The 23651-nt window shown below is 50.4% G+C and overlaps 2 protein-coding genes across 2 annotated transcripts; one reads left to right on the forward strand and one right to left on the reverse strand.

Annotated features, from left to right (window-relative positions):
- Positions 1–5026: 5026 nt before the first annotated feature.
- Positions 5027–8597, reverse strand: LOC132357088 (uncharacterized protein CXorf49 homolog). Its single transcript, XM_059910394.1, has 5 exons — positions 7356–8597; positions 6563–6719; positions 5957–6033; positions 5644–5689; positions 5027–5067 (listed from the first exon to the last, which is right to left on the reverse strand). Exons 1-5 carry the CDS (start codon positions 8595–8597, stop codon positions 5027–5029), a joined length of 1563 nt encoding a protein of 520 aa, XP_059766377.1.
- A 39-nt stretch (positions 8598–8636) lies between these two features.
- Positions 8637–23109, forward strand: LOC132357089 (uncharacterized protein CXorf49 homolog). The gene is made up of 6 exons (XM_059910395.1): positions 8637–8820; positions 19412–20769; positions 21415–21571; positions 22100–22176; positions 22444–22489; positions 23069–23109. Exons 1-6 carry the CDS (start codon positions 8637–8639, stop codon positions 23107–23109), a joined length of 1863 nt encoding a protein of 620 aa, XP_059766378.1.
- The last annotated feature ends 542 nt before the right edge of the window (positions 23110–23651 follow it).

The following is a 23651-nucleotide window of genomic DNA, read 5'->3' on the forward strand; positions in this document are numbered from 1 at the left end:
TGCTAATGGATGGGGCTGTGTTCCTGTCTTGCTAGTTGTTTGGCATAGGGTGTCCAGCACTGTAGCTTGCTGGTCGTTGAGTGAAGCTGGGTCTTAGTGTTGAGATGGAGATCTCTGGGAGATTTTTGCCATTTGGTATTACGTGAAGGTGGGAGGTCTCTTGTGGACCAGTGTCCTGAACTTGACTCTCCCACCTCAGGGGCACAGCCCTGGCAGTGGCGGGCTGCACAGTCTCCCGGCAGGGGTGGTGTAGATAGTGACCTGTGCTCACACCCAGGCTTATTGGTGGTGGCAGCAGCAGCCTTAGCGTTTCATGCCCGTCTCTGTGGTCCACGCTGATAGCCGCGGCTCGCGCCCATCTCTGGAGCTCGTTTAGGCGGCGCTCTGAATCCCCTCTCCTCGCACACCAGGAAACAAAGAGGCAAAAAAAAGTCTCTTGCCTGTTCGGCAGCTCCAGACCTTTTCCTGGACTCCCTCCCGGCTAGCTGTGGTGCACTAGCCCCTTCAGCCTGTGTTCACGCCGCCAACCTCAGTCCTCTCCCTGCATTCCGACCGAAGCCCGAGCCTCAGCTCCCAGCCCCCACCCGCCCCGGCGGGTGAGCAGACAAGCCTCTCGGGCTGGTGCATGCTGGTCGGCACCGATCCTCTGTGCGGGAATCTCACCGCTTTGCCCTCCGCACCCCTGTTGTTGCGCTCTCCTCCGTGGCTCCGGAGCTTCCCCGCTCCGCCACCCGCAGTGTCCGCCCACGAAGGGGCTTCCTAGTGTGTGGAAACCTTTCCTCCTTCACAGCTCCCTCCCACTGGTGCAGGTCCCATCCCTACTCTTTTGTCTCTGTTTCTTTTTTCTTTTGCCCTACCCAGGTACGTGAGGAGTTTCTTGCCTTTTGGGAGGTCTGACGTCTTAGGCCAGCGTTCAGTGGGTGTTCTATAGGAGCACTTCCACCTGTAGATGTATTTCTGATGTATCTGTGGGGAGGAAGGTGATCTCCACGTCTCCTATTTTTAGATTTTTAAGAAACCTCCTTACTGTTCTCCATAGTGGCTATATCAATTTACATTCCCACCAACACTGCAAGAGGGTTCCCTTTTCTGCACAGCCTCTCCAGCATTTATTGTTTGTAGATTTTTTGATGGTGGCCAATCTGACTAGTGTGATGTGATACCTCACTGTAGTTTTTTGTTTTTTTGTTTTTTTGTTATTTTATTTTTATTTTTGGCTGTGTTGGGTCTTATGTTTGTGTTCCTTTCTCCCTAGTTTTGGTATATCTATAGTAGGTCTTTGATTTGTGGTTACCATGGAGTTCATTTATGTTGACCTATATCAATTTGATTTAAACCGATAGTCATTTAAGTTCAAACACATTCTGAAAGCTCTACATTTTTTACTCACCTCCCAACATTTTGTGTTTCTGATGTCATATTTCACATCTTCATGTCCATCATTTAACTGTTTATTGTAGTTAGAGTTGATTTTACATTTTTTGTCTTTTAACCTTTGTACTAGCTTATTTAACTGGTAAATACCCAGCCTTTATGATGTAGTTGCTTCACCAGTACATTTTCCCCATCCTTTAATTTCGTATTTCCTGTTGTAGCATTGTTTTTGTTTTTTTTTTACTTCAAGAGGACCTTTTAACACTTCTTGTAAAGTTGGTTTAGTATTGATGAACTCTTTTAATTTTTGTTTGTCTGAGAAGCCTTTATCTCTCCTTCAATTCTGAATGATAACCTTGCTGGGTAAAGTATCCTAGGTCTTAGGGTTTTCCCTCTCAGCACTTTAAACCTTATCATGCCACTCCCTTCTGACCTGCAAAGTTTATGCAGAAAAACTAGCTGATAGGCTTCTGAGAGTTCCCTTGTATGTGACTCTTGTTTTTCTCTTGCTAACTTTAGAATTCTCTCTTTAACTTTTGCCCTTTTAATTATACATCTTGATGTGGCTGTGTATGGGTTCACTTTGTTTGGGACTCTCTGTGCTTCCTCTGTGTCTCTTTCTTCAGATTAGGGAAGTTTCTGCCATAATTTCATCACATACATTTTCAACCCCTTTCTCTCTCTCTTCTCCACTGGGGCCCCTATAATGCAAATGTGAGTATGCTTGATGTTGTCCCACAGGTCCCTTAAATTATTCTCATTAAAAAAAATTTTTTTTTGCTCTTATGATTGAGTGATTTCCATTATTCTACTTTCCAGACTGCTTATGTGTCCTTCTCTGTCACCTAATCTGCTGTTAATTCCCTCTAGTGTATTTGTAATTTCAGTTATTATATTTGGCTCTGACTGGTCCTTTTTATATTTTCTAGTTCTTTGTTAAAAATTCTCACTGTGTTTATCTATTCTTTTCCCCAGTTCAGTTAGCATTCATATTACTACTGCTTTGAAGTCTTCCTCAGTTAAATTATTTATCAGTTTCCTTAGGGTTTTTTTCAGCATTTTTTCTTGTCTTTACTTTGAAACATGTTCCCCTGTCTACTCATTTTTTAAAAACTTTCTCTGTCTCTATGAAATTAGGTGAGACAGTTATGTATCCTAGTCTTGAGGGTGTGTTCTTGGGTGGGACTATCCCTGTTCAGTCTGCATGTGCCCAGTGGCTCTGGAGGGAGGGCTAGATATGAAGTGAGCATGGGCTGCATCTTCCCCTAGGGTGTGGTGGCAGTCACTGCCCGGGTGGGAAACAGGTCTGGAGTTGAAGGGGCTAGAGCCAGAAAAATGTGTGAGCTTGGCCTTCGTCTATGCTCAATGGCCATCACTGCCCATTCAGGTGTGGGGTTGGGTCCTGAGGGGCTAGAGTAAGAGCCCTGACGAAGTTGGGTTTCTCCCGGCTGTGATGGCAGTCTCCACATTGGTCTGGGATATAGCCGGGTCCTGAGGGCTTGGGGCAGTATTTCTGTGCTGCTTTCACCTTCTCCCCAGTGTGCACACTGTGGTTAGAGGCTGGAGGGAATGGGCTCTGAGCCAGAGGGGTTCAGGCCGGAGGGGTTGGTGCCATACCACTGAGCTGGTCCCACAACCTCCATACTGTGCACTGGGAAGCGAGTTCCTGTGATGGCGGTCTCTTCACTCTCCCCAGAGTGTCTGCAGGGACACATGACCTGGAATGACTGTCTCTACTGGGCAGAGGCAGGTCCAAGATCTGAGCTAGCTCTGTTTCCTCAAAGTGCACACACACTCATTGGTAATGGCCTCAGCTCAGTGGGGAGCAGTGCCAGAGCAAGAGGGGCTAGATCATAAGCCTGGTACAGGCTGGGGTGGGGGGCACTGGGTATATCCTAGGAATCCAGCCAGAGGCCTGGGCAGCAATCAAGCCCACCTTCTCCAGGGAGGGGTTTGAGTGGAAGGATTCAGTCCCACGAACAATCTTTTCTGACACTGAGGTCTGTGACTGTCCCATCCCACATGTGGTCTGTCCACCTGAGCTCATGCCATGAACTCTGGAAGCGAGTCAGCGTGAGAATACGGGGGAAGGGTGGACCCAAGTGCTCCCCATTGTCCAGGTACAGTCACTCCTTACTTCCCATCCTCACTGCGCCCATCCCGCCCCTGTCCCGGGTAGCTCATGTTGGGTGGTCTCATATATGGGTCCCCTGATTCTAAGATGAGCTACTCTGAGGAGCCACCCTTCCCAATCTCATTCCATCCACACCCACAGTAGTTGTCAGACATCATAGGATCACAGAGTAGGATCGAGAGCCTCCTCCAGCGAATCCAACATTTTGAGCATCCCAACACCCTGTCGTGGGGTTTGGCGACTTCTGCATCATCCCCCTCCTATGTTTTGGGAATGTAACGACAACCCTTGAACAAAACAGATCCGACCCTTGATTTTGCTCATTCAATGCCTCACAGAACCTGGACCAGCCTCTACTCCCTGAATCACATCTTTCTCCCTCAAGGGAGATTATCCCTGATTACTTTTATTCACACACAGGGACACACACTCACCAACCTGGAATGTCCTATCTACCATCATACCCCCTTTTGTGTAGTAAAACACCGGTCTTTCGGGAAGGCGGTCAGGCAGAACCACCCTCGCCTCACTCAAACACAAATCTGTCCCTCTGAGTCTCAGGCTGGAACAGCCCTGGGTCCTGGCTGAGGGAAGGAAGTGCTCCCCAACCTCCAGTGAGGGAGAAATCGAACGTGGAGTTCAGATTCAACCTCATGTGTCCTAAAGAGGCAGTCTGGGAGATTGAGCTGGGACATGGAAATACCATTTCCAGGAAAATCTGTGTCATGGGGCTTGTGGAAGAGTATTTGACGGGTACCCTGCAAGAACACAGACCTACTAACCACACTTGCCATAGAACCTGACGGGCCAATTTCCACTCAAGGGTATAGAGACGACCAGGCTGGAGGAGGGTGGTCAGCTGGCTAAGGCAGGGAGGATGTGAAAGCTTCCAGGTTGGAGCTCTGGAAGGGGGTCATGAGTTCCTGCTGATGGGGAGGGGGGATGGCAGAGATGAATGGGAACCGCCAGACCCCAAAGCAGGAGGGGGGTTTGGAGAGAACTAGAAGAGGGCCTTCGGGGCAAAGGGAGGACGTGCCACTGTCGCCAGGCAGAGCCCACACAGGACCCAGACGTGGGGCACTCCGCTGGCTTGACTGCAGGGATGGTAGCAGAGGCTGGCCCAGAGTCCCCACCACAGGATGCCAGAGATACTGTTCTGGAAAAGGCTCTGACGTGGAGCAGCGCCCCGCCCCGGCCCCCTACCCCTCCCCTACCCCTCCAGAGAGAAGGCAGAACACAGAATATGAGAGGCACTTTAATTAGAAAACGCTGTGAAACTGGGGTGGGGCGGGGGCAAAACAAGGGGGAGAGGAAGCCCCAGCTGAGGCAGAACAGGAGGGAACGAGCTTGGCCACAGCTCCCGGGCCCCAAAGGTACCAGCTGCTCCTCTTGCAGGAAGACGCTGGGCTCAACCTGTGAAACAGTGGAGTCAGGGAGGAGCCTCAAGCCAGGGCCAGCCCCCAGCCCTGCTCAACAGGCAGGACTGTGGGAAGGGGTACGGTGTGCGTAACACTCACTTCAAAGGGTCTGGAACTTGTCAGCCAGGTACTGCATGGCGGCTGCAACAGGGACAGGCATTAGCAGGCGCTCCAGAGAGAGGGATATAGAAGCCCGTCCCCCTATCCCCGTGAGGAACTGCCTAGCCCTGCAACCTAAAACCCCCTCCAGACCTGATGCAAAGAGCTCTGGGCTGACCACTCCCCACCACCCGAATTGAATGTGGAACCGGTTCCTAAAGGGAAACAAAATGTGCCAGCAGCTCTCAGGCCGTGCCACAACCAGTCAGAAATCGTCACACACACAAACAAACAATCCAACAAGAACCTTAGAAGCCACACCAAGCAGCAGTTCAAGGGAAAAATCAACGAGGCGTCTCTAAAAGTCCTATCAGAAGGAGGTTCCCTAGGACTGGTCTGGTTGGCAAAGTGTGCATGCAGTCCAGACAGTACCTTGCTACTTGTACACACGCCCAGCTGGACATGCACAGCCGGCTCCAGGGCCAGGCCTGCTAGGTTCTCCTCCCCACAGGGATGTTGGTCCCTGCGAGGCCGAATGCACCTGCAGCCCACCCCCACCCCAGGTGCCCACCCGGGTTCTGCACTAAGACACCGCTCTCCGTCCCCGGTTCCTCGTACCAAGTTTCTCCTTAAGGTCGTCTATTTCTCTCTGTAGCACGAGACACTAGGCCAGTAGACACAGGAGGAAGAGAAATGATTAGTATACTCTGGCCTCCTCTCTCCTCCACCTTCTCCTCTCCCCCAGGCCCTCCATCCCAGAGCCGGGTGGCTAGACTGGCAAGGGCTCCTCAGTGGAAAGGAGGTGGGCTCCCTCCGTGGGGTACGTCATGGGGGCAGGGGAGGGGGGGCCCCACACATGTCAGTTGAACTTGGACCCAGATCCCACCCTCGAGTTTGGGCCTGCATTTCCAGGAGGCAGAGGAAGCATTACCAGAGGACAGCCCGGTGTTCCCAGTGGCTGCTGCTGTCTTTCTGGTCTTGGGGGATGGTCAAGTGGCTTCCGGTCACCTGAGAGGGAAAGGACACACAATCCAGCTTCCCAGGCTCCCAGTGAGGTGGAAAGGGCCAAGCGGGGTCTAACGTGAGGTGAGGCAGCACCACCCTCCGCTGGCAACAAGCCGCCCCTGCTCTGCCCAGCAGCCCGAACCTTCTCCCTGGGCCTGCCTCTCCTGTTCCCCAGGGGCAGCCATTTCGCCACTGTGGTCCCCAAAGACTGTGGCTCTGGATTCGACCCTCCCAGAGCTGCAGCCACAGCCAGCACGTGGGAGAGCAATGTGGGCGAAAAGGACTTAACAGAAAAGGCTGTTCCCCTGCAAGTCTACACCCGGAGGAGCTGTTTGGGGCACTGCCACCGATCACCCCGGCCGCACAAACCCCACACAGAGGATGATGTGGCTCAAGGCCAGCCCTGCCAGCACCCCGTCTCCTGGGGGAGAAGCTGCCTGGGAGCAAGGCTGTGCCCCCAGCAGAGACAGAGCCAGAGGTTTCTGTCCTCAACCCCTCTCCCCTCCCCTCATATCAAACCCACGACACTCACCTGAGGGGACAGGCCCCCTGGGCATGACTTCTCCTGGGTTCAGGGCCAAGGGCTCTGAGTTTCCTGGATCTTGGGGGCCTCTGGTATTGAGGTCGTCACTGCAGGCTTTTCCACCATGCATGCGTGGAAAAGATGTGCCTGGCCTGTGAGTTGGCAGCTGAAACAAGAATTTCTCACCGATTTGGACTAAGAATGTGTCTGTGTGTGTGTATGTGTGTGTGTGAGAGAGAGAGAGAGAGGGAGAGAGAGTTGTGTGATTCGGGGCCGGGGTGAGGCAGGGAATTGGGAAGGGAATTGAAAGGCTGATCTCATTAGCACTTTCTCCCTCAGTCAGCCCCAGGCCAGCAGGCAGAGCTGATCTAGGGACAACACTGGGGCACTGAGAAAGCCCAGGCCCCCTGCAAGGAAGGTCTGGGGAACAGCTAGGAAGTAGGATTCAGGAAGCTGGTGAGTTTAAATACTGAGGCTTTTCGGGGAAACTTTTAAGGGATCCACGGACTCAATTCAGCTACCAGCCCTCCCTTCCATCCCAGCCCCAGTCTCGCAGAGGAGGTTGGAAACAGGCCAAGGGTGGAGAACTGGGCCCAGCACACCTGAAGTGTTACCTTAATGTTTGTCCCTAGTAAAAGGAGCCCGATCTGGCATCCTAATGACCCAGTGACCGAGGGGCACCCAATGACGACCCCTGAGGGATGGACGGAGGCAGCATGGGTGAAGACGTGTGTCCTGGGGGCGGTTGGAGCTGGGGGGTGGGGAGAAGAGTGGGGAGAGAGGAGGAGCATGGCCTACTCACTTGGCCCTTTGCGGCTGGGTCTCTATTTGGGTCCTTATCTTCTCCCGCCACCGCCTCAGACTCCCTTGCCCGCCTGGCCACGGATTTCTTCCCAGCACCGGTGTGCTTGGACTGTTCAGTTCCCGAAAGGACCAAGGTATACCTCTTGGATCTCCCAAGCAGCGGAATACCAGAGATTGGGGGCAAGGTGGCCGGTTCCAGGGGAGGTGCCGAGATTCGCACTCCCCCGGAAGGGAAGGTTCTCCCCAGGGCAAGTTTGGAGGCTCCCCCGAGGGATTTCTTCTCCTGGGCCCCCTTCTTCCTAGGAGTGACCCGCGGCAGGCCACCTGAAGCAGCAGCAGCTCCCGGGTAGCTGGGCCTGCTGCCCCCCTTCCCCCAGAGCACGCTCCGCCTTTTCCTAGGGGAAGAGATGCCCTGCTCTCCCACGCCCTGCGTTTCCACAACCGAAGTGAGTCCTCGCGGAGCCAAGGACAGGGAAGAGCCTGGCACGTGAAGGAAATTCTCTCTGACTTGGAAATTCGAGTGTCTGGGAGTGTCCCCGGGAGCCTCGGGTCTGCTGGGCTCGGCCTGGCCTCCTCCTCTGGGGTAAGTGCTCACCGTCATCAGCTGTGTCTCACTGAGCTCATCTGAGGACTCGGGGTCGGACAGCAGCCAGGCCGGGTCTTCCTCGGGGAGCCGCTGGCGATCCGCAGCCACCTTCAACCTACGCTTAGGGCCTCTCTTAGGGTTCCCCCAGGCCCGGCCCGCTTCGGGCCCACCGAGGTGGAGACGGCCGGACGGAGCTGGCGGCGCTTCCCCACAGCTCTGGGCGGGCGCTCCTCGACCCCCGGGACCCGCCTCGAGGCCGGCCCACACGGCGGACACTTCGAAGGCGGCGCAGCTCTCCGGGGACGGGTGTCTGTGGACGTCCAGCACGTCCCAGTCGGCCAGCTGCCGCAGGATGCCCGCCGCAGACTCCTCGGCCAGTTCCAGGAGGTCCCTCGTGACGTCAGCCGGGGAGTCAGGTCGGCCTTCGCTGCCCCACAGCACCGGCCCTCCCGCTTCCAGCATCTCCCGCTCCGACTGGAAGCCCTCGGGGTCCGGGAAGCCGCCCCCGCCCTCGCCGCTCCGCGGCTCCCCGGGCTCGGGGCCTGGGTCGGGACCCCGCAGGACTGCGGGGCCGCCTGGGCCGACGCCGGCCCGCTCCCCGCCCTCTGGGCCAAAAACCGTTACCCACACAGACAGCTTATCGGGGGAGCTCATGTCGCTACCCTAGCGGCGCCGGAACCGGGGCGACGGTCGATGGCCCGAGTCGAGGTCGCGGTCACGGCGGTCGAGGCGGGCGGCGCTCAGAGGGCAGCGGCAGCCACCTCAGGCGTCGCACGAGCTCGCCTCAAACCAAACGACGCGAGGCTTTCAGCGCGCCTCACACGCCCGCGCTGCGGCATCCTCATTGGTCCGGGCCCAGCCAACCAGCGGGCGCCTTGTTCGCCTGCCGGCTCGAGGCCTAACCAATGGGGTCGAGGGCCTCTGGTTTGCCCCCAAGCCCGTGGGCGATCCGGGCAGTGGGCTGGTGAAGGGGATGGTGGGAGCGCCTCCCTCTGTCAAGCCTCTCGGCCTGTCTCCTCCTGTCCCGCCTCCCCTTTCCGGTTAGAGTCACAGCTCTGAGCCTCCGTTTCCCATCTACACAGGGGGTCGGGGAGTGAGGGCGCCGGGCTCCAGGGGTGGTGAGGATGAAACGTCAAGATTGAGGCGGCTGACTCCTAGCACGCGCCGAAAGAATTTGCCAGCCTCCCTTCCACCGCAAGCCTTAAGACCCAACAGGAGAATGGGCACAAGAGTCCCGCAGTCAGTGATCAGGGGTCAGCCAGAGAGCAAAGGGATCGTATTTTCCTTCTGTAAGGTCTCTGTCTCAACTGCTCCATCAAATGTGGCTCAGCAAACGTTATGGGCAGGTGGGTTTGGCGCACAGACTGGGGTTGGCGGACAGACTGGGGTTGGCCTCGCTCCATCAGCACTTCGCCCGATCTGAGGCAAATTCAAAGAAGAGGAAATCGCAGTGGCCAGTTACACCCCAAAAGATGCTCCCCAACGCTGATTCTGGAGATGTGAACTAAAACCACGAATTGGGTTTCACACACTAGGTTGACAACCTTCAAAGAGCTTAACCATTCCGAGGGTGGGAGAGGTCAGGAGCAAAGCCCTGTGGCGGTGGTGCAAGAGATCCATTTGGGAGGTAATCTGGCAGAATCCATTGAAAGCAACTTAGTGCCAGCACGGACTCTGTGCCTGGCACTCTTCTAAGCGCTGGGCATAAATAGTAATGCATCCACGTGACACACCTATAACTATAGTACCAACTATTACTGGCCTCTTACCGGTGAGGAAACAGGCACTGAGAGGTTCAGCCACTGGCCCAAGGTCATTCGGCTCGTGGGGATCAGCGGCAGCATTGAAACCAATCAATCTGCCTCCAGAGTCCTTGCTTTGAGCCCAAGATCTTAAAACTGGAAGGAAAAATAAAAGCTATTTCCTCTATGTTCCGGCAAGTCCGCTGCCTGGTACTTCTTCCGGAGACATGCTGGTACCTGTAGTGTACAAGAACACATGCACAAGGGTGTTGGTGATGGGAAAAACTGGGAACACTCCAAATTCCCGTCAGTAAGGAAATGGATGAATGCAACGTGGCTTAGCATCCAGTAGCATAAAGCGTGGCAGTCCAAAGGAATGCATCAGGCCATTCTCACAGCTTTCAAAAGCATCCGCCTGACTTCAAACTGCAAGTCGCAGAACGATCGCTTTGGATTGACATACGTAAATTAAAGCACTTGCGTGCGTGGGCACACACACACACCAGTCAATCCTATGTAATATATGAGAATTCATTTAAGTATATGTACAAGTATGTTTTAAAGTTTTGAAGGACGCACAACCAAGGCCTACCAGTTGTGATGGCGGTGGGTGTGGATAGCCAGGTGTCTCTCAATTTTTCTTGGAACTCTCAGTTCTCAGCTTCCCTGAGCTGAGCAGTACTGATGTCTGGGGAGTGGTCCCTCTCTTGGTTTCTATATGGCCCATGGGTGTTAGAATTTCCCTTGTCTGCCACCCAACTCCTACTCTGACACCCCTCCATTCCTCCCATACCTTCCTTCTGCTCTTTCCCGTTCGTACTCCTCTGTCTTCAGTCACCTCTCTCTCCTGCCTCCTGCTCTGGCTGACCTCCTGGAGAGTCCTGGGGTGTCTGAACCCCTCTTGTCTGTGGAACTCAAAGGCCCAGTCTTCTGGGTCTGCACCTGAGAAGCTGGCCATGCTGGAGAAGTTACAGAGCAGGGGAGATTGGGTGCACTGTAAATCTGCAATCCTCCTCCTCGAGCCTGCCCCCGATGGTGCCTGCCTGTTTGTGGATACCGCCCCCTTCCACTTCTCCCAGTGACTTTTTAAGTCATGGTGTGGTATTTCAAATATGTTAAAATGGATAAGGAAGGATATAGCAAAATCTCCTGCATCCACCAGCATCCTATGAAACATTACCGGTGGATCCAGTGGAAGCCTCCGTCTTCCCTCTCACCATTTCCACTCCCTTCCTCCCTCCCCCACAGAGAGACTCCCAGAACTTCTTCTCACCTTCTCCACTCTCTTCGTCCCTGTGGCTCTCCTACCTGCTCTTCCCCTGCATCCCATACGTCTCCAATGATGTCACTAATCTCTGCTTTACCCCCCTACGCTCACCAGGATCCAATACTGGTTTTGACTTACTCTCTTGGCCTGGAGTGGGAGTCAGTGTCAGAGGTTCCTCTTGGCCTTCCCAAGGTGATAGCTCTTACTCCACAGATTAATGACCCAATGTGCAGGTCATTGCTCCAACTGCCAAGTGTATCACTTAGAATTATCAGCTTGGGGACTGGAGAAATGACCACTATGTTGGTCCAGGGACCCAGTCAGCTCACCGTGGCCTGATATCTATCCCCAACTCCTTTTACTGCCAGAACCTCATAAGCCCCACTCTAACAGGGCCCCATCATGACACTTTGGGCTTCCGGGATCAATGTCAGCTCAGAACCTGTGGCCAGTAGTCCTAGACATATCTGTGTCCAGTGCCAGTGTGCAGTCACCCAAGCATCTAAGAAAACTGCTATGAACATTTGCATACAGTTTTTTTGTGAATGTAAGTTTTCATTTCTCTTGGGTAAATATCTAGGAGTTAACTTGCTGGATTGAATTGTTAGTGTATTTTTAACTGTTTCCAGAGCATCTATACCATTTTTTGCCTTCTCACCAACAATGCAGGAGAGTTCTATCTGTTCCTCAGTCTCTCTAGCGCTTGGTATTGTCTGTATTTTGTTTTTATTTCAGCCATGCTTATAGCTATGTTGTGGTATTTCATTGTGGCTTTAGTTATTTCCCTAATAACTAATGAGGTGAAACATCTTCTCAATAGCTTACTGGCCATCCAGTAAGCACAATGACAGTTCTATTTTTTTTTTTTTTGCTCATTATTTATTGCGTTGTTTGATTTCTCATTACTGAATATCGAATGTTCTTTATCTCTTTCGGATACAAGTCCTTTATCATGTGTGCTTTGCAAATACTGTTTCCCAGTCTGTGGCTTATGCTTTCAAAAACAAAGAAACAGACAAAACCCAAATAACACAATTTAAAAATTGGCAAAGGAATTGATTAGATATTTCTCCAAAGAAGACACAGAAATGGCCTACAGGTATATGAAAAATGCTCAACATCACTAGTCATCAGGGAAATGCAATTCAAAACCACAATGATTTATCACCTCACAACTGTTAAGATGGCCAGTATTAAAAAAACAAACAAAATAGCAAGTGTTGGCAAGGAAGTGAAGAAAATGAATCCCTTGTGCATTGCTGGTGGGAGTGTAAAATGGTGCACCCACCATGGAAAACAGTATGGAAGTTCCTAAAAAAAATAAAAATAGAACTCCCATATGATCCAGCATTCCCACTTCTGTATATTTACATTTACATTACAAAATAATTGAAATCAGGATCTTGCATAGATTATTGCACTCCTATGTTCATTGCACCATTATTCACAATAGCCAAGAGATGAAATCAACCTAAATATCTATCAACAGGTGAATGGATAAAAGGTAGTATATATAATGTATACATATAACAGAATATTATTCAGCCTTTAAAAATAAGGAGATCTTGCTATATGCTGTAGTATGGATGAACTTTGCAGATATTATACTAAGTGAAGTAAGCCACTCACAAAGGACAAATACTGCATGTTTCCACTTACATGGGCTATCTAAAGTAGTCAAACTCTTAGAAGCAGAAAGTAGAATCCTGGTTGCCAAGGGCTTGGGGGAGGGGGAAATGGGGAGTTGTTGTTCAATGAGTATAGATTTGCAGTCATGCAAGATGAAGAATTCCAGAGGTCGGATTACAACAATGTTCATATAGTTAACAACACTGTACACTAAAAAATTTGTTAATAAGGTAGGTTTCATATTATGTGTTTTTGCAATAAAAATAAATTAAAAAATAAAATGCCTTATTCAATGGCTTTTCATATATTCACAGTTGTGCATCTATCACAATCAATTTTAGGATATTTTTGTTAGCCCAAGAAGATGCCCTGTATCCCTTAGCCATCACCCCCAACCCCACAACCCACCCCCAGCCCTATAGGCAAGTAATAAACTACTTTCTGTCTCTATGGTTTGCTTATTTAGGAAATTTTGTATAAATGGAATCACACAATATATAGTACTTTTTGTCTGGCTTCTTTCACTTAATATAATGTTTTCGAGGTTCACCCATGTTGTAGCATGTATCAGTACTTCAGTTATTTTTATTGCCAAATAATATTCCATGGTATGGCTATACCACATTTTATTTATACATTCATCAGTTTATGGGCATTTGGGTTATGTTTAGTTTGGGAATATTATGGATAATATTCCCAAACTAAATGCTGTTAAGAATATTCCTATACATTTTGAGTTCATGAGTTTTTGTGTGAACATATGTTTTCAGTTCTCTTAGGTAGATCCCTAGGAATGGACATTCTGGATCATATGGTAACTCTATGTTTAACTTTTTAAGAAAATACCAGAACATTTTCCAAAGAGATTCAACTATTTTACATTATCACCAGAAGTGTATGAGGATTCAAATTTCTCCAGATCCAAATATTTGTTATTATCTGTATTTTGGATTATAGCCATCCTATTGTTTTTGCAACATGGTATCTCGTTATGGTTTTGATTTATATTTCCCTACTGACTAGTGGTTCTGAACATCCTTTCATATGCTCATTAACCATCTCTATACCTTCTTTGGTGAAATGTCTATACAAATCTTTTACCCAATTTTTTAATGGGGTCATTTTCTTATTTATTTATTATTCTTATTCTTTAATCTGGATACAAGTTCTATGTTAGATCTTTGACTTTCAAATATTTTCTCCCAGTCTGTACCTTGTCTTTTCATTTTCTGAATAGTGCCTTCTGAAGCATAAATGTTTTAAATTTTGATGAAGTCCAATTTATCAAGTTTTTCTTTTATGGATCATGCTTTTGGTGTTGTACCTAAGAAATCATTGCCTAACTCATGTTTACAAAGATTTTTCTCCTCGGGTTTCTTTTAACAGATTTATAGTTGTAGGTTTTACTTTTAAGTCTCTGATCCATTTTGCATTAAGTTTTGTGTGTGCTGTGAAGTAAGGTTCTAACTTTGTATTTTTGCCTGATATCCAGTTGTACCAGCACCACGTGTTGAAAAGACTATCCTTTCCCCATTGAATTGAAAATCATTGACCATAAATATAAGGAGAGTTCGTTATTTCTGAACTCTCAATTCTGTTCCATTGATCTATCTCTATGTCAGTACTACACTAACTTGATTATCTGTATTTTTATAGTAAGTTTTGAAATCAGAAAGTGGAAGTCTTCCAGGTTTGTTCTTTTTCAAAGTAGTTTTGGACATTCTGTTTTGTTTTGTTTTGTTTTGTTTTTCATTTCCATACGAATTTTTGGATCAGCCTGTGAATTTTTACAAAGAAAGCCTGCTGAAATTTCGATAGAGATTGAATTGAATCTATATATCAATTTGGGGAGAATTACCATATAAATATTGAGTCTTACAACCATGAACATGCAATGCCTTTCCATTTATTTAGATCATCTTTAATTTCTCTCAACAAACATCAATTTGTGTTTCTCAGTGCATAAGTATTACATTTGGTTTGTTAAATATATGCCTAAGCATTTTATTCTTTTTGATGCTATTGTAACTAGAATTAAGTGTTCCTTAGTTTCATTTTTGGATTATTTGCTACATGTATATAGCAATAAAATTTGTTTTATGTATTAATCTTGTACTCTGTGATCTGTTGAACTTCTTTATTAGTTCTACCATTAGATCCATTTTTGTGGATTCCTTAGGATTTTCTGCATATGAAATCATGTCATCTGAGAATTAAAAATTTTCCTTTTTTATTTCCTATCTGGATGACTTTTAGTTCTTCTTCTTCCCTGTTTGAACTGGCTCAAACTTCCAGTGCAATAATGAATAAAAGTAGTGAGCATGTCTTTGTTGCTGACTTTAGGGGAGAAGTATGCAGTCTTTCACTACTAAATATGATGTTAGCTGTAGGTTTTTCATAGATATTCTTTATCATGCTGAAGAAATTTCTTTCTAGTCCTAGTTTTTTATTGTTTTTATCATGAAAGGTGGTCGAATTTTGTCACATGCTCTTTCTGTGTCAGTTAATATGATAATGTTTCAGTGCTTTCTTCTTTTAAAATAGTGTATTACATAAATTGATTTTTAGATGTTAAACCAACCTTGTATTTCTAGAATAAATTCCACTTGGTTATGGTATATAATCCTTTTTATATGTTTCTGAATTCAGTTTGTTAATAGTTTCTTGACGGTTATTTCATCTGTATTCATGAGAAAGATTGGTATGCAATTTTCTTTATTTTGGATGTCTTTGTGTGTTTTGGGCATCAGGGTAATTGTGCTGGTCTCAGCCAATCGATAGTGATCCTGTCAGCTAGAAATACCTGGAGGCACTCACCTGGACTCCAAGGCGAGCCCCCACAGATATTTCCCCTTTCAGAACCAATGTTGTGGTTGAACTAGCCCTTGTGGTTCTTATTATAATTGCAAGATGCACCTCAGCAATAACCTTCAGGAACCTTTGAAAGGACGAAGTTTATTACTCACAAGTCCTGGAGGGTACATGGCATGCCTTGGACCACACAGAAAGGTTGTGGGTGGAGAAAGACAGCTGGGACCTGGGGTTATGTTTTAATCGGGGTCAAGAGTGAGGGGCCTAGGGTTTCTCAGATTCACTCTTTATTGATGAATTTAAAACAGAATGGGAATTAAAGCACAAGAAGGGAAAAACAAGCAGCCAAAGGGTCAGTTATCTAAGTCAATCAGAGATCTCCAAAACAAAGGAAACTTCAGGGGTGTGGTGGCCTGGCTCTTTACCTAGTCGTGTAGCTGACAATTTGTTCTTTTTGATATAGCTGTCTTTGAAGTGGTGCCTCAGCAATCAGAAGCTTAATGTCAGGCACTTGCATTACAATTAAAAAAAAACTGTCAGAGGCTCACACTACAGTAATATTGGCCTGCTAGAGCTAATTTGAAAGTGTTCATTCCTCTTCTTTTTTCTGGAAGAATTTCTGGAGTGTTGCTCTTATTTCCATCTGAAATGTTTGATAGCATTCAGTAGTGATGCCATCTGGACAGGAGCATCATTGTGGGAAGATTTTTAATTATTAATTTAATTGACTGTCTATTATTGAGTCTGTTTTGAAGTTTGTGTCTCTCTACAAATTTTTTCATTGCATATATGTGTCTAATTTGTTGGTATAAATTTTTTCATACTATTTTCTTATAATTTTTAAAATTCAATAGGCTCAATGGTGATGTCTCCCTTTTCAGTCTTGATTTTAGTGATTCCTTAGGAATCTCTTTTTTTTTTTCTTGGTCAGTCTGCCTAAGGTTTGTGATTTGTTATCTTTTAAAAAAAACCATCTTTTGGTTTCATTGTGTTGTCCAAAAAGATTAATCAATAGTCAATCTAAGAAAAATGGAAATTTTTATTTGAGCCAACCTGAGGACTATAACATGGGAGACAATCTTCAGAAAACTCTGAGGACTGTTCCACCCATTGGAGATAAAACCGTTATATAAGTTTTTGAGACAAAGTAGCATATTAATAGTTTACATAGTCCAACAAGGCGAGTAGTGGGTATTAATGACCCATTACAGGATTGAGAAAGGAAAGTTATCTCTTAAGGAGTTACCTTGCTGGTTCCAGAAGGAAATTTCTTTTCTTTCCTTCTTTCTTTCTTCTTTTTTTTTTCTTGGCATGTGGGCATTCCTGTATCCTTTAAGGGGATCTAGTTAATGTATAATGTGATACACAAATCACACTAAAGGGGAGGGGCTAGTGGCTCAAATGGGCAGAGAGAGAATTTTATGTTTACAATTTTTCTTGCCCTGCCTGAAAATAATTTTATTTCATTAATTCCACTTTTGATCATTAATCTTTCAATAGAAAGCATTAGGTGATCAAGTATTTGGTACCTAAATGCTAGGGTGGTTCTTTACCTGCCTTGGGTCCATCATGTCCCTCGATGCTGGGTCCTAATAGCCCGGTTCTTTCTTTCCTTTTAGGGGGTGGTACTAGTAAGATGTCTGGCAAGGAATAACGGTCAATTCCAACTTGTCCAATAGGACTTGCACCAATTTTACCTTGCATGTGCATTGTGCATGTCCATTATTTTATAGAGAACTATAGATGTGATCAGTAGTTTCCAGTTGTTTAGATATCATTATCTTAGTAGGAGCAGGTGATACACAGTGCAAAGAACAAGAAACTAAAACTTTATAAGTTACACAAACTGTAATCAAAGTTGGCAATAGGAGGAACAATATCATTAGTAAAGACTTAAGCCAATATCCTCTTGAACCAAACCATTTTCCTAGCATTTCCCTTAAACTGGGAAGAGGATCATTCAGAGTGGAAATCTGATTTTTCAGATGCACCATAAGGGGGGGGGGTTGCATTAGAAGACTCATCAGGTATAAAAACACAACATTCACTATATTCACTATGCATTATAGCATAAGCTCCCCCTTGGGAAGCTTTTAGAATATTGAGGGCTATGCAATTCTGTAGGACTGCTTTTCTCATCATGGAAATTTCTGAACTGAGCAAACAAATGGCTTGGTTACTATCATTTAAGGCTTGCTGGGTGAATTTTGTTAAAGCCTCTATATGAGTAATGATATCTTCTATTCCAAGTGAAGGAATAAATATTGCAGCCAAATAATCATACCATTGGAAAACTGATTGAACCCAACATGCCCAAATTGAAAGCAGAATGACAGCAGATGTTTTCAAGGCTACCTGTAGGTGACATTGAGTCTAAAGGAAACCAACTGTACACCTCCCTAACCAATCTGGGGAGATCCAAGGCCACAAATTTGTTCCATAAACCTATTGGGTCCTGTTAGGAGCTATTCCACCATTTTAACATCTAGTGAAAACCGTCTTTCAGACCTTGAAACATACACCCAAAGGTTATCAAACATTAGATAGGATTCATTTGGGATTTAAAAACATTGACTAATGTGGATCTGATGCCATCATTCTGCAACTTGCAGTTTGAAGTCAGGAGGATGCTTTCGAAAGCTGTGAGAATGGCCTGATGCATTCCTTTGGACTGCCACGCTTTATGCTACTGGATGCTAAGCCACGTTGCATTCATCCATTTCCTTACCGACGGGAATTTGGAGTGTTCCCAGTTTTTCCCATCACCAACACCCTTGTGCATGTGTTCTTGTACACCACACGTACCAGCGTGTCTCCGGAAGAAGTACCAGGCAGCGGACTTGCCGGAACATAGAGGAAATAGCTTTTATTTTTCCTTCCAGTTTTAAGATCTTGGGCTCAAAGCAAGGACTCTGGAGGCAGATTGATTGGTTTCAATGCTGCCGCTGATCCCCACGAGCCGAATGACCTTGGGCCAGTGGCCGAACCTCTCAGTGCCTGTTTCCTCACCGGTAAGAGGCCAGTAATAGTTGGTACTATAGTTATAGGTGTGTCACGCGGATGCATTACTATTTATGCCCAGCGCTTAGAAGAGTGCCAGGCACAGAGTCCGTGCCGGCACTAAGTTGCTTTCAATGGATTCTGCCAGATTACCTCCCAAATGGATCTCTTGCACCACCGCCACAGGGCTTTGCTCCTAAACTCTCCCACCCTCGGAATGGTTAAGTTCTTTGAAGGTTGTCAACCTAGTGTGTGAAACCCAATTCGCGGTTTTAGTTCACATCTCCAGGATCAGCGGTGGGGAGCATCTTTTGGGGTGTAACTGGCCACTGCGATTTCCTCTTCTTTGAATTTGCCTGAGAGCGGGTGAAGGGCTGATGGAACGAGGCCAACCCCAGTCTGTCCGCCAACCCCAGTCTGTCCGCCAAACCCACCTGCCCATAACGTTTGCTGAGCCACATTTGATGGAGCAGTTGAGACAGAGACCTTACAGAAGGAAAATACGATCCCTTTGCTCTCTGGCTGACCCGTGATTACTGACTGCGGGACTCTTGTGCCCATTCTCCTGTTGGGTCTTAAGGCTTGCGGTGGAAGAGAGGCTCGCAAATGCTTTCGGCGTGTGCTAGGCGTCCAGCACCTCCATCTTGACGTTTCATCCTCACCACCCCTGGAGCCCGGCGCCCTCACTCCCCGACCCCCTGTGTAGATGGGAAACAGAGGCTCAGAGCTGTGACTCTAACCGGAAAGGGGAGGCGGGACAGGAGGAGGCGGGCCGAGAGGCTTGACAGAGGGAGGCCCTCCCACCATCCCCTTCACCAGCCCACTGCCCGGACCGCCCACGGGCTTGGCGGCAAATCAGAGGCCCTCGACCCCATTGGTTAGGCCTCGAGCCGGCAGGCGAACAAGGCGCCCGCTGGTTGGCTGGGCCCGGACCAATGAGGAGGCCGCGGCGCAGGCGTGGGCGGTGCGCTGAAAACCGCGCGTCGTTGCGTTTGAGGCGAGCTCGTGCGACGCCTGAGGTGGCTGCTGCTGCCCTCTGAGCGCCGCCCGCCTCGACCGCCGTGACCGCGACCGCGACCGTGACTCGGGCCATCGACCGTCGCCCCGGTTCCGGCGCCGCCAGGGTAGCGACATGAGTTCCCCCGATAAGCTGTCTGTGTGGGGAACGCTTTTCGGCCCAGAGGGCGGGGAGCGGGCCGGCGTCAGCCCGACCGGCCCCGCAGTCCCGCGGGGTCCCGACCCAGGCCCCGAGCCCGGGGAGCCGCGGAGCGGCGAGGGCGGGGGCGGCTTCCCGGACCCCGAGGGCTTCCAGTCGGAGCGGGAGATGCTGGAAGCGGGAGGGCCGGTGCTGTGGGGCCGCGAAGGCCGACCTGGCTCCCCGGCTGACGACACGAGGGACCTCCTGGAACTGGCCGAGGAGTCTGCGGCGGGCATCCTGCGGCAGCTGGCCGCCCGGGACGTGCTGGGCGTCCACAGACACCTGTCCCCGGAGAGCTGCGCCGCCTTCGAAGTGTCCGCCGTGTGGGCCGGCCTCGAGGCGGGTCCCGGGGGTCGAGGAGCGCCCGCCCAGAGCTGTGGGGAAGCGCCGCCGGCTCCGGCCGGCCCTCTCCACCTCGGTGGGCCCGAAGCGGGCCGGGCCTGGGGGAACCCTAAGAGAGGCCCTAAGCGTAGGTTGAAGGTGGCTGCGGATCGCCAGCGGCTCCCCGAGAAAGGCCTAGCCTGGCTGCTGTCCGACCCCGAGTCCTCAGATGAGTTCAGTGAGACAGAGCTGATGACGTTGAGCAATTACCCCAGAGGAGGAGGCCAGGCCGAGCCCAGCAGACCCGAGGCTCCCGGGGACACTCCCAGACACTCGATTTTCCAAGACAGGGAGAATTTCCTTCACGTGCCAGGCTCTTCCCTGTCCTTGGCTCCGCGAGGACTCACTTCGGTTGTGGAAACGCAGGGCGTGGGAGAGCAGGGCATCTCTTCCCCTAGGAAAATGCGGAGCATGCTCTGGGGGAAGGGGGGCAGCAGGCCCAGCTACCCGGGAGCTGCTGCTGCTGCTGCAGGTGGCCTGCGGCGGGTCACTCCTAGGAAGAAGGGGGCCCAGGAGAAGAAATCCCTCGGGGGAGCCTCCAAACTTGCCCTGGGGAGAACCTTCCCTTCCGGGGGAGAGCGAATCTCGGCACCTCCCCTGGAACCGGCCACCTTGCCCCCAATCTCTGGCATCCCGCTGCTTGGGAGATCCAAGAGGTATACCTTGGTCCTTTCGGGAAATGAACAGTCCAAGCACACCGGTGCTGGGAAGAAATCCGTGGCCAGGCGGGCAAGGGAGTCTGAGGCGGTGGCGGGAGAAGATAAAGACCCAAATAAAGATCCAGCCGCAAAGGGCCAAGTGAGTAGGCCATGCTCCTCCTCTCTCCCCACTCTTCGCCCCCACCCCCAGCTCCAACCGCCCCCAGGACACACGTCTTCACCCATGCTGCCTCCGTCCATCCCTCAGGGGTCGTCATTGGGTGCCCCTCGGTCACTGGGTCATTAGGATGCCAGATCGGGCTCCTTTTACTAGGGACAAACATTAAGGTAGCACTTCGGGTGTGCTGGGCCCGGTTCTCCACCCTTGGCCTGTTTCCAGCCTCCTCTGCGAGACAGGCTGTGATGGAAGGGAGGGCTGTTAGCTGAATTGTGTCGGGGGATCCCTTAAAAATTTCCCCAAAAAGCCATAGTATTTAGACTCACCAGCTTCCTGAATCCTACTTCCTAGCTGTTCCCCAGACCTTCCTTGCAGGGGGCCTGGGCTTTCTCAGTGCCCCAGTGTTGTCCCTAGATCAGCTCTGCCTGCTGGCCTGGGGCTGACTGAGGGAGAAAGTGCTAATGAGATCAGCCTTTCAATTCCCTTCCCAATTCCCTGCCTCACCCCGGCCCCGAATCACACACTCTCTCTCCCTCTCTCTCTCTCTCTCTCTCTCACACACACACACACACACACACACACACACACACATCCTTAGTCCTAATCGGTGAGAAATTCTTGTTTCAGCTGCCAACTCACAAGCCAGGCACATCTTTTCCACGCATGCATGGTGGAAAAGCCTGCAGTGACGACCTCAACACCAGAGGCCCCCAAGATCCAGGAAACTCAGAGCCCTTGGCCCTGAACCCAGGAGAAGTCATGCCCAGGCTGCCTGTCCCCTCAGGTGAGTGTCGTGGGTTTGATATGAGGGGAGGGGAGAGGGGTTGAGGACAGAAACCTCTGGCTCTGTCTCTGCTGGGGGCACAGCCTTGCTCCCAGGCAGCTTCACCCCAGGAGACGGGGTGCTGGCAGGGCTGGCCTTGAGCCACATCATCCTCTGTGTGGGGTTTGTGCGGCCGGGGTGATCGGTGGCAGTGCCCCAAACAGCTCCTCCGGGTGTAGACTTGCAGGGGAACAGCCTTTTCTGTTAAGTCCTTTTCGCCCACATTGCTCTCCCACGTGCTGGCTGTGGCTGCAGCTCTGGGAGGGTCGAATCCAGAGCCACAGTCTTTGGGGACCACAGTGGCGAAATGGCTGCCCCTGGGGAACAGGGGAGGCAGGCCCAGGGAGAATGTTCGGGCTGCTGGGCAGAGCAGGGGCGGCTTGTTGCCAGCGGAGGGTGGTGCTGCCTCACCTCACGTTAGACCCCGCTTGGCCCTTTCCACCTCACTGGGAGCCTGGGAAGCTGGATTGTGTGTCCTTTCCCTCTCAGGTGACCGGAAGCCACTTGACCATCCCCCACGACCAGAAAGACAGCAGCAGCCACTGGGAACACCGGGCTGTCCTCTGGTAATGCTTCCTCTGCCTCCTGGAAATGCAGGCCCAAACTCGAGGGTGGGATCTGGGTCCAAGTTCAACTGACATGTGTGGGGCCCTCCTTCCCCTGCCCCCATGACGTACCCCACGGAGGGAACCCACCTCCTTTCCACTGAGGAGCCCTTGCCAGTCTAGCCACCCGGCTCTGGGATGGAGAGCCTGGGGGAGAGGAGAAGGTGGAGGAGAGAGGAGGCCAGAGTATACTAATCATTTCTCTTCCTCCTGTGTCTGCTGGCCTAGAGTCTCGTGCTACAGAGAGAAATAGACGACCTTAAGGAGAAACTTGGTATGAGGAACCGGGGACGGAGAGCGGTGTCTTAGTGCAGAACCCGGGTGGGCACCTGGGGTGGGGGTGGACTGCAGGTGCATTCGGCCTCGCAGGGACCAACATCCCTTTGGGGAGGAGAACCTAGCAGGCCTGGCCCTGGAGCCGGCTGTGCATGTCCAGCTGGGCGTGTGTACAAGTAGCAAAGTACTGTCTGGACTGCATGCACACTTTGCCAACCAGACCAGTCCTAGGGAATCTCCTTCTGATAGGACTTTTAGAGACGCCTCTTTGATTTTCCCTTGAACTGCTGCTTGGTGTGGCTTCTAAGGTTCTTGTTGGATTGTTTGTGTGTGTGATGAGTTCTGACTGGTTGTGGCACGGCCCACAGCATGAGGGCTGCTGGCACACTTTGTTTCCCTTTAGGAACCGGTTCCACATTCAATTCGGGTGGTGGGGAGTGGTCAGGCCCAGAGCTCTTTGCATCGGGTCTGGAGGGGGTTTCAGGTTGCAGGGCTAGGCGGTTCCTCACGGGGATAGGGGGACGGGCTTCTATATCCCTCTGTCTGGAGCGCCTGCTAATGCCTGTCCCTGTTGCAGCCGCCATGCAGTACCTGGCTGACAAGTTCCAGACCCTTTGAAGTGAGTGTTACGCACACCGTACCCCTTCCCACAGTCCTGCCTGTTGAGCAGGGCTGGGGGCTGGCCCTGGCTTGAGGCTCCTCCCTGACTCCGCTGTTTCACAGGTTGAGCCCAGCGTCTTCCTGCAAGAGGAGCAGCTGGTACCTTTGGGGCCCGGGAGCTGTGGCCAAGCTCGTTCCCTCCTGTTCTGCCTCAGCTGGGGCTTCCTCTCCCCCTTGTTTTGCCCCCGCCCCACCCCAGTTTCACAGCATTTTCTAATTAAAGTGCCTCTCATATTCTGTGTTCTGCCTTCTCTCTGGAGGGGTAGGGGTAGGGGTAGGGGGCCGGGACGGGGCGCTGCTCCACGTCAGAGCCTTTTCCGGAACAGTATCTCTGGCATCCTGTGGCGGGGACTCTGGGCCAGCCTCTGCTACCATCCCTGCAGTCAAGCCAGCGGAGTGCCCCACGTCTGGGTCCTGTGTGGGCTCTGCCTGGCCACATTGGAACGTCCTCCCTTTCCCCTGAAGGCCCTCTTCTAGTTCTCTCCAAACCCCCCTCCTCC

The sequence above is a fragment of the Balaenoptera ricei genome, chromosome X (genome assembly GCF_028023285.1).
Source record: "Balaenoptera ricei isolate mBalRic1 chromosome X, mBalRic1.hap2, whole genome shotgun sequence".
In the NCBI taxonomy this organism is placed as follows: domain Eukaryota; kingdom Metazoa; phylum Chordata; class Mammalia; order Artiodactyla; family Balaenopteridae; genus Balaenoptera; species Balaenoptera ricei.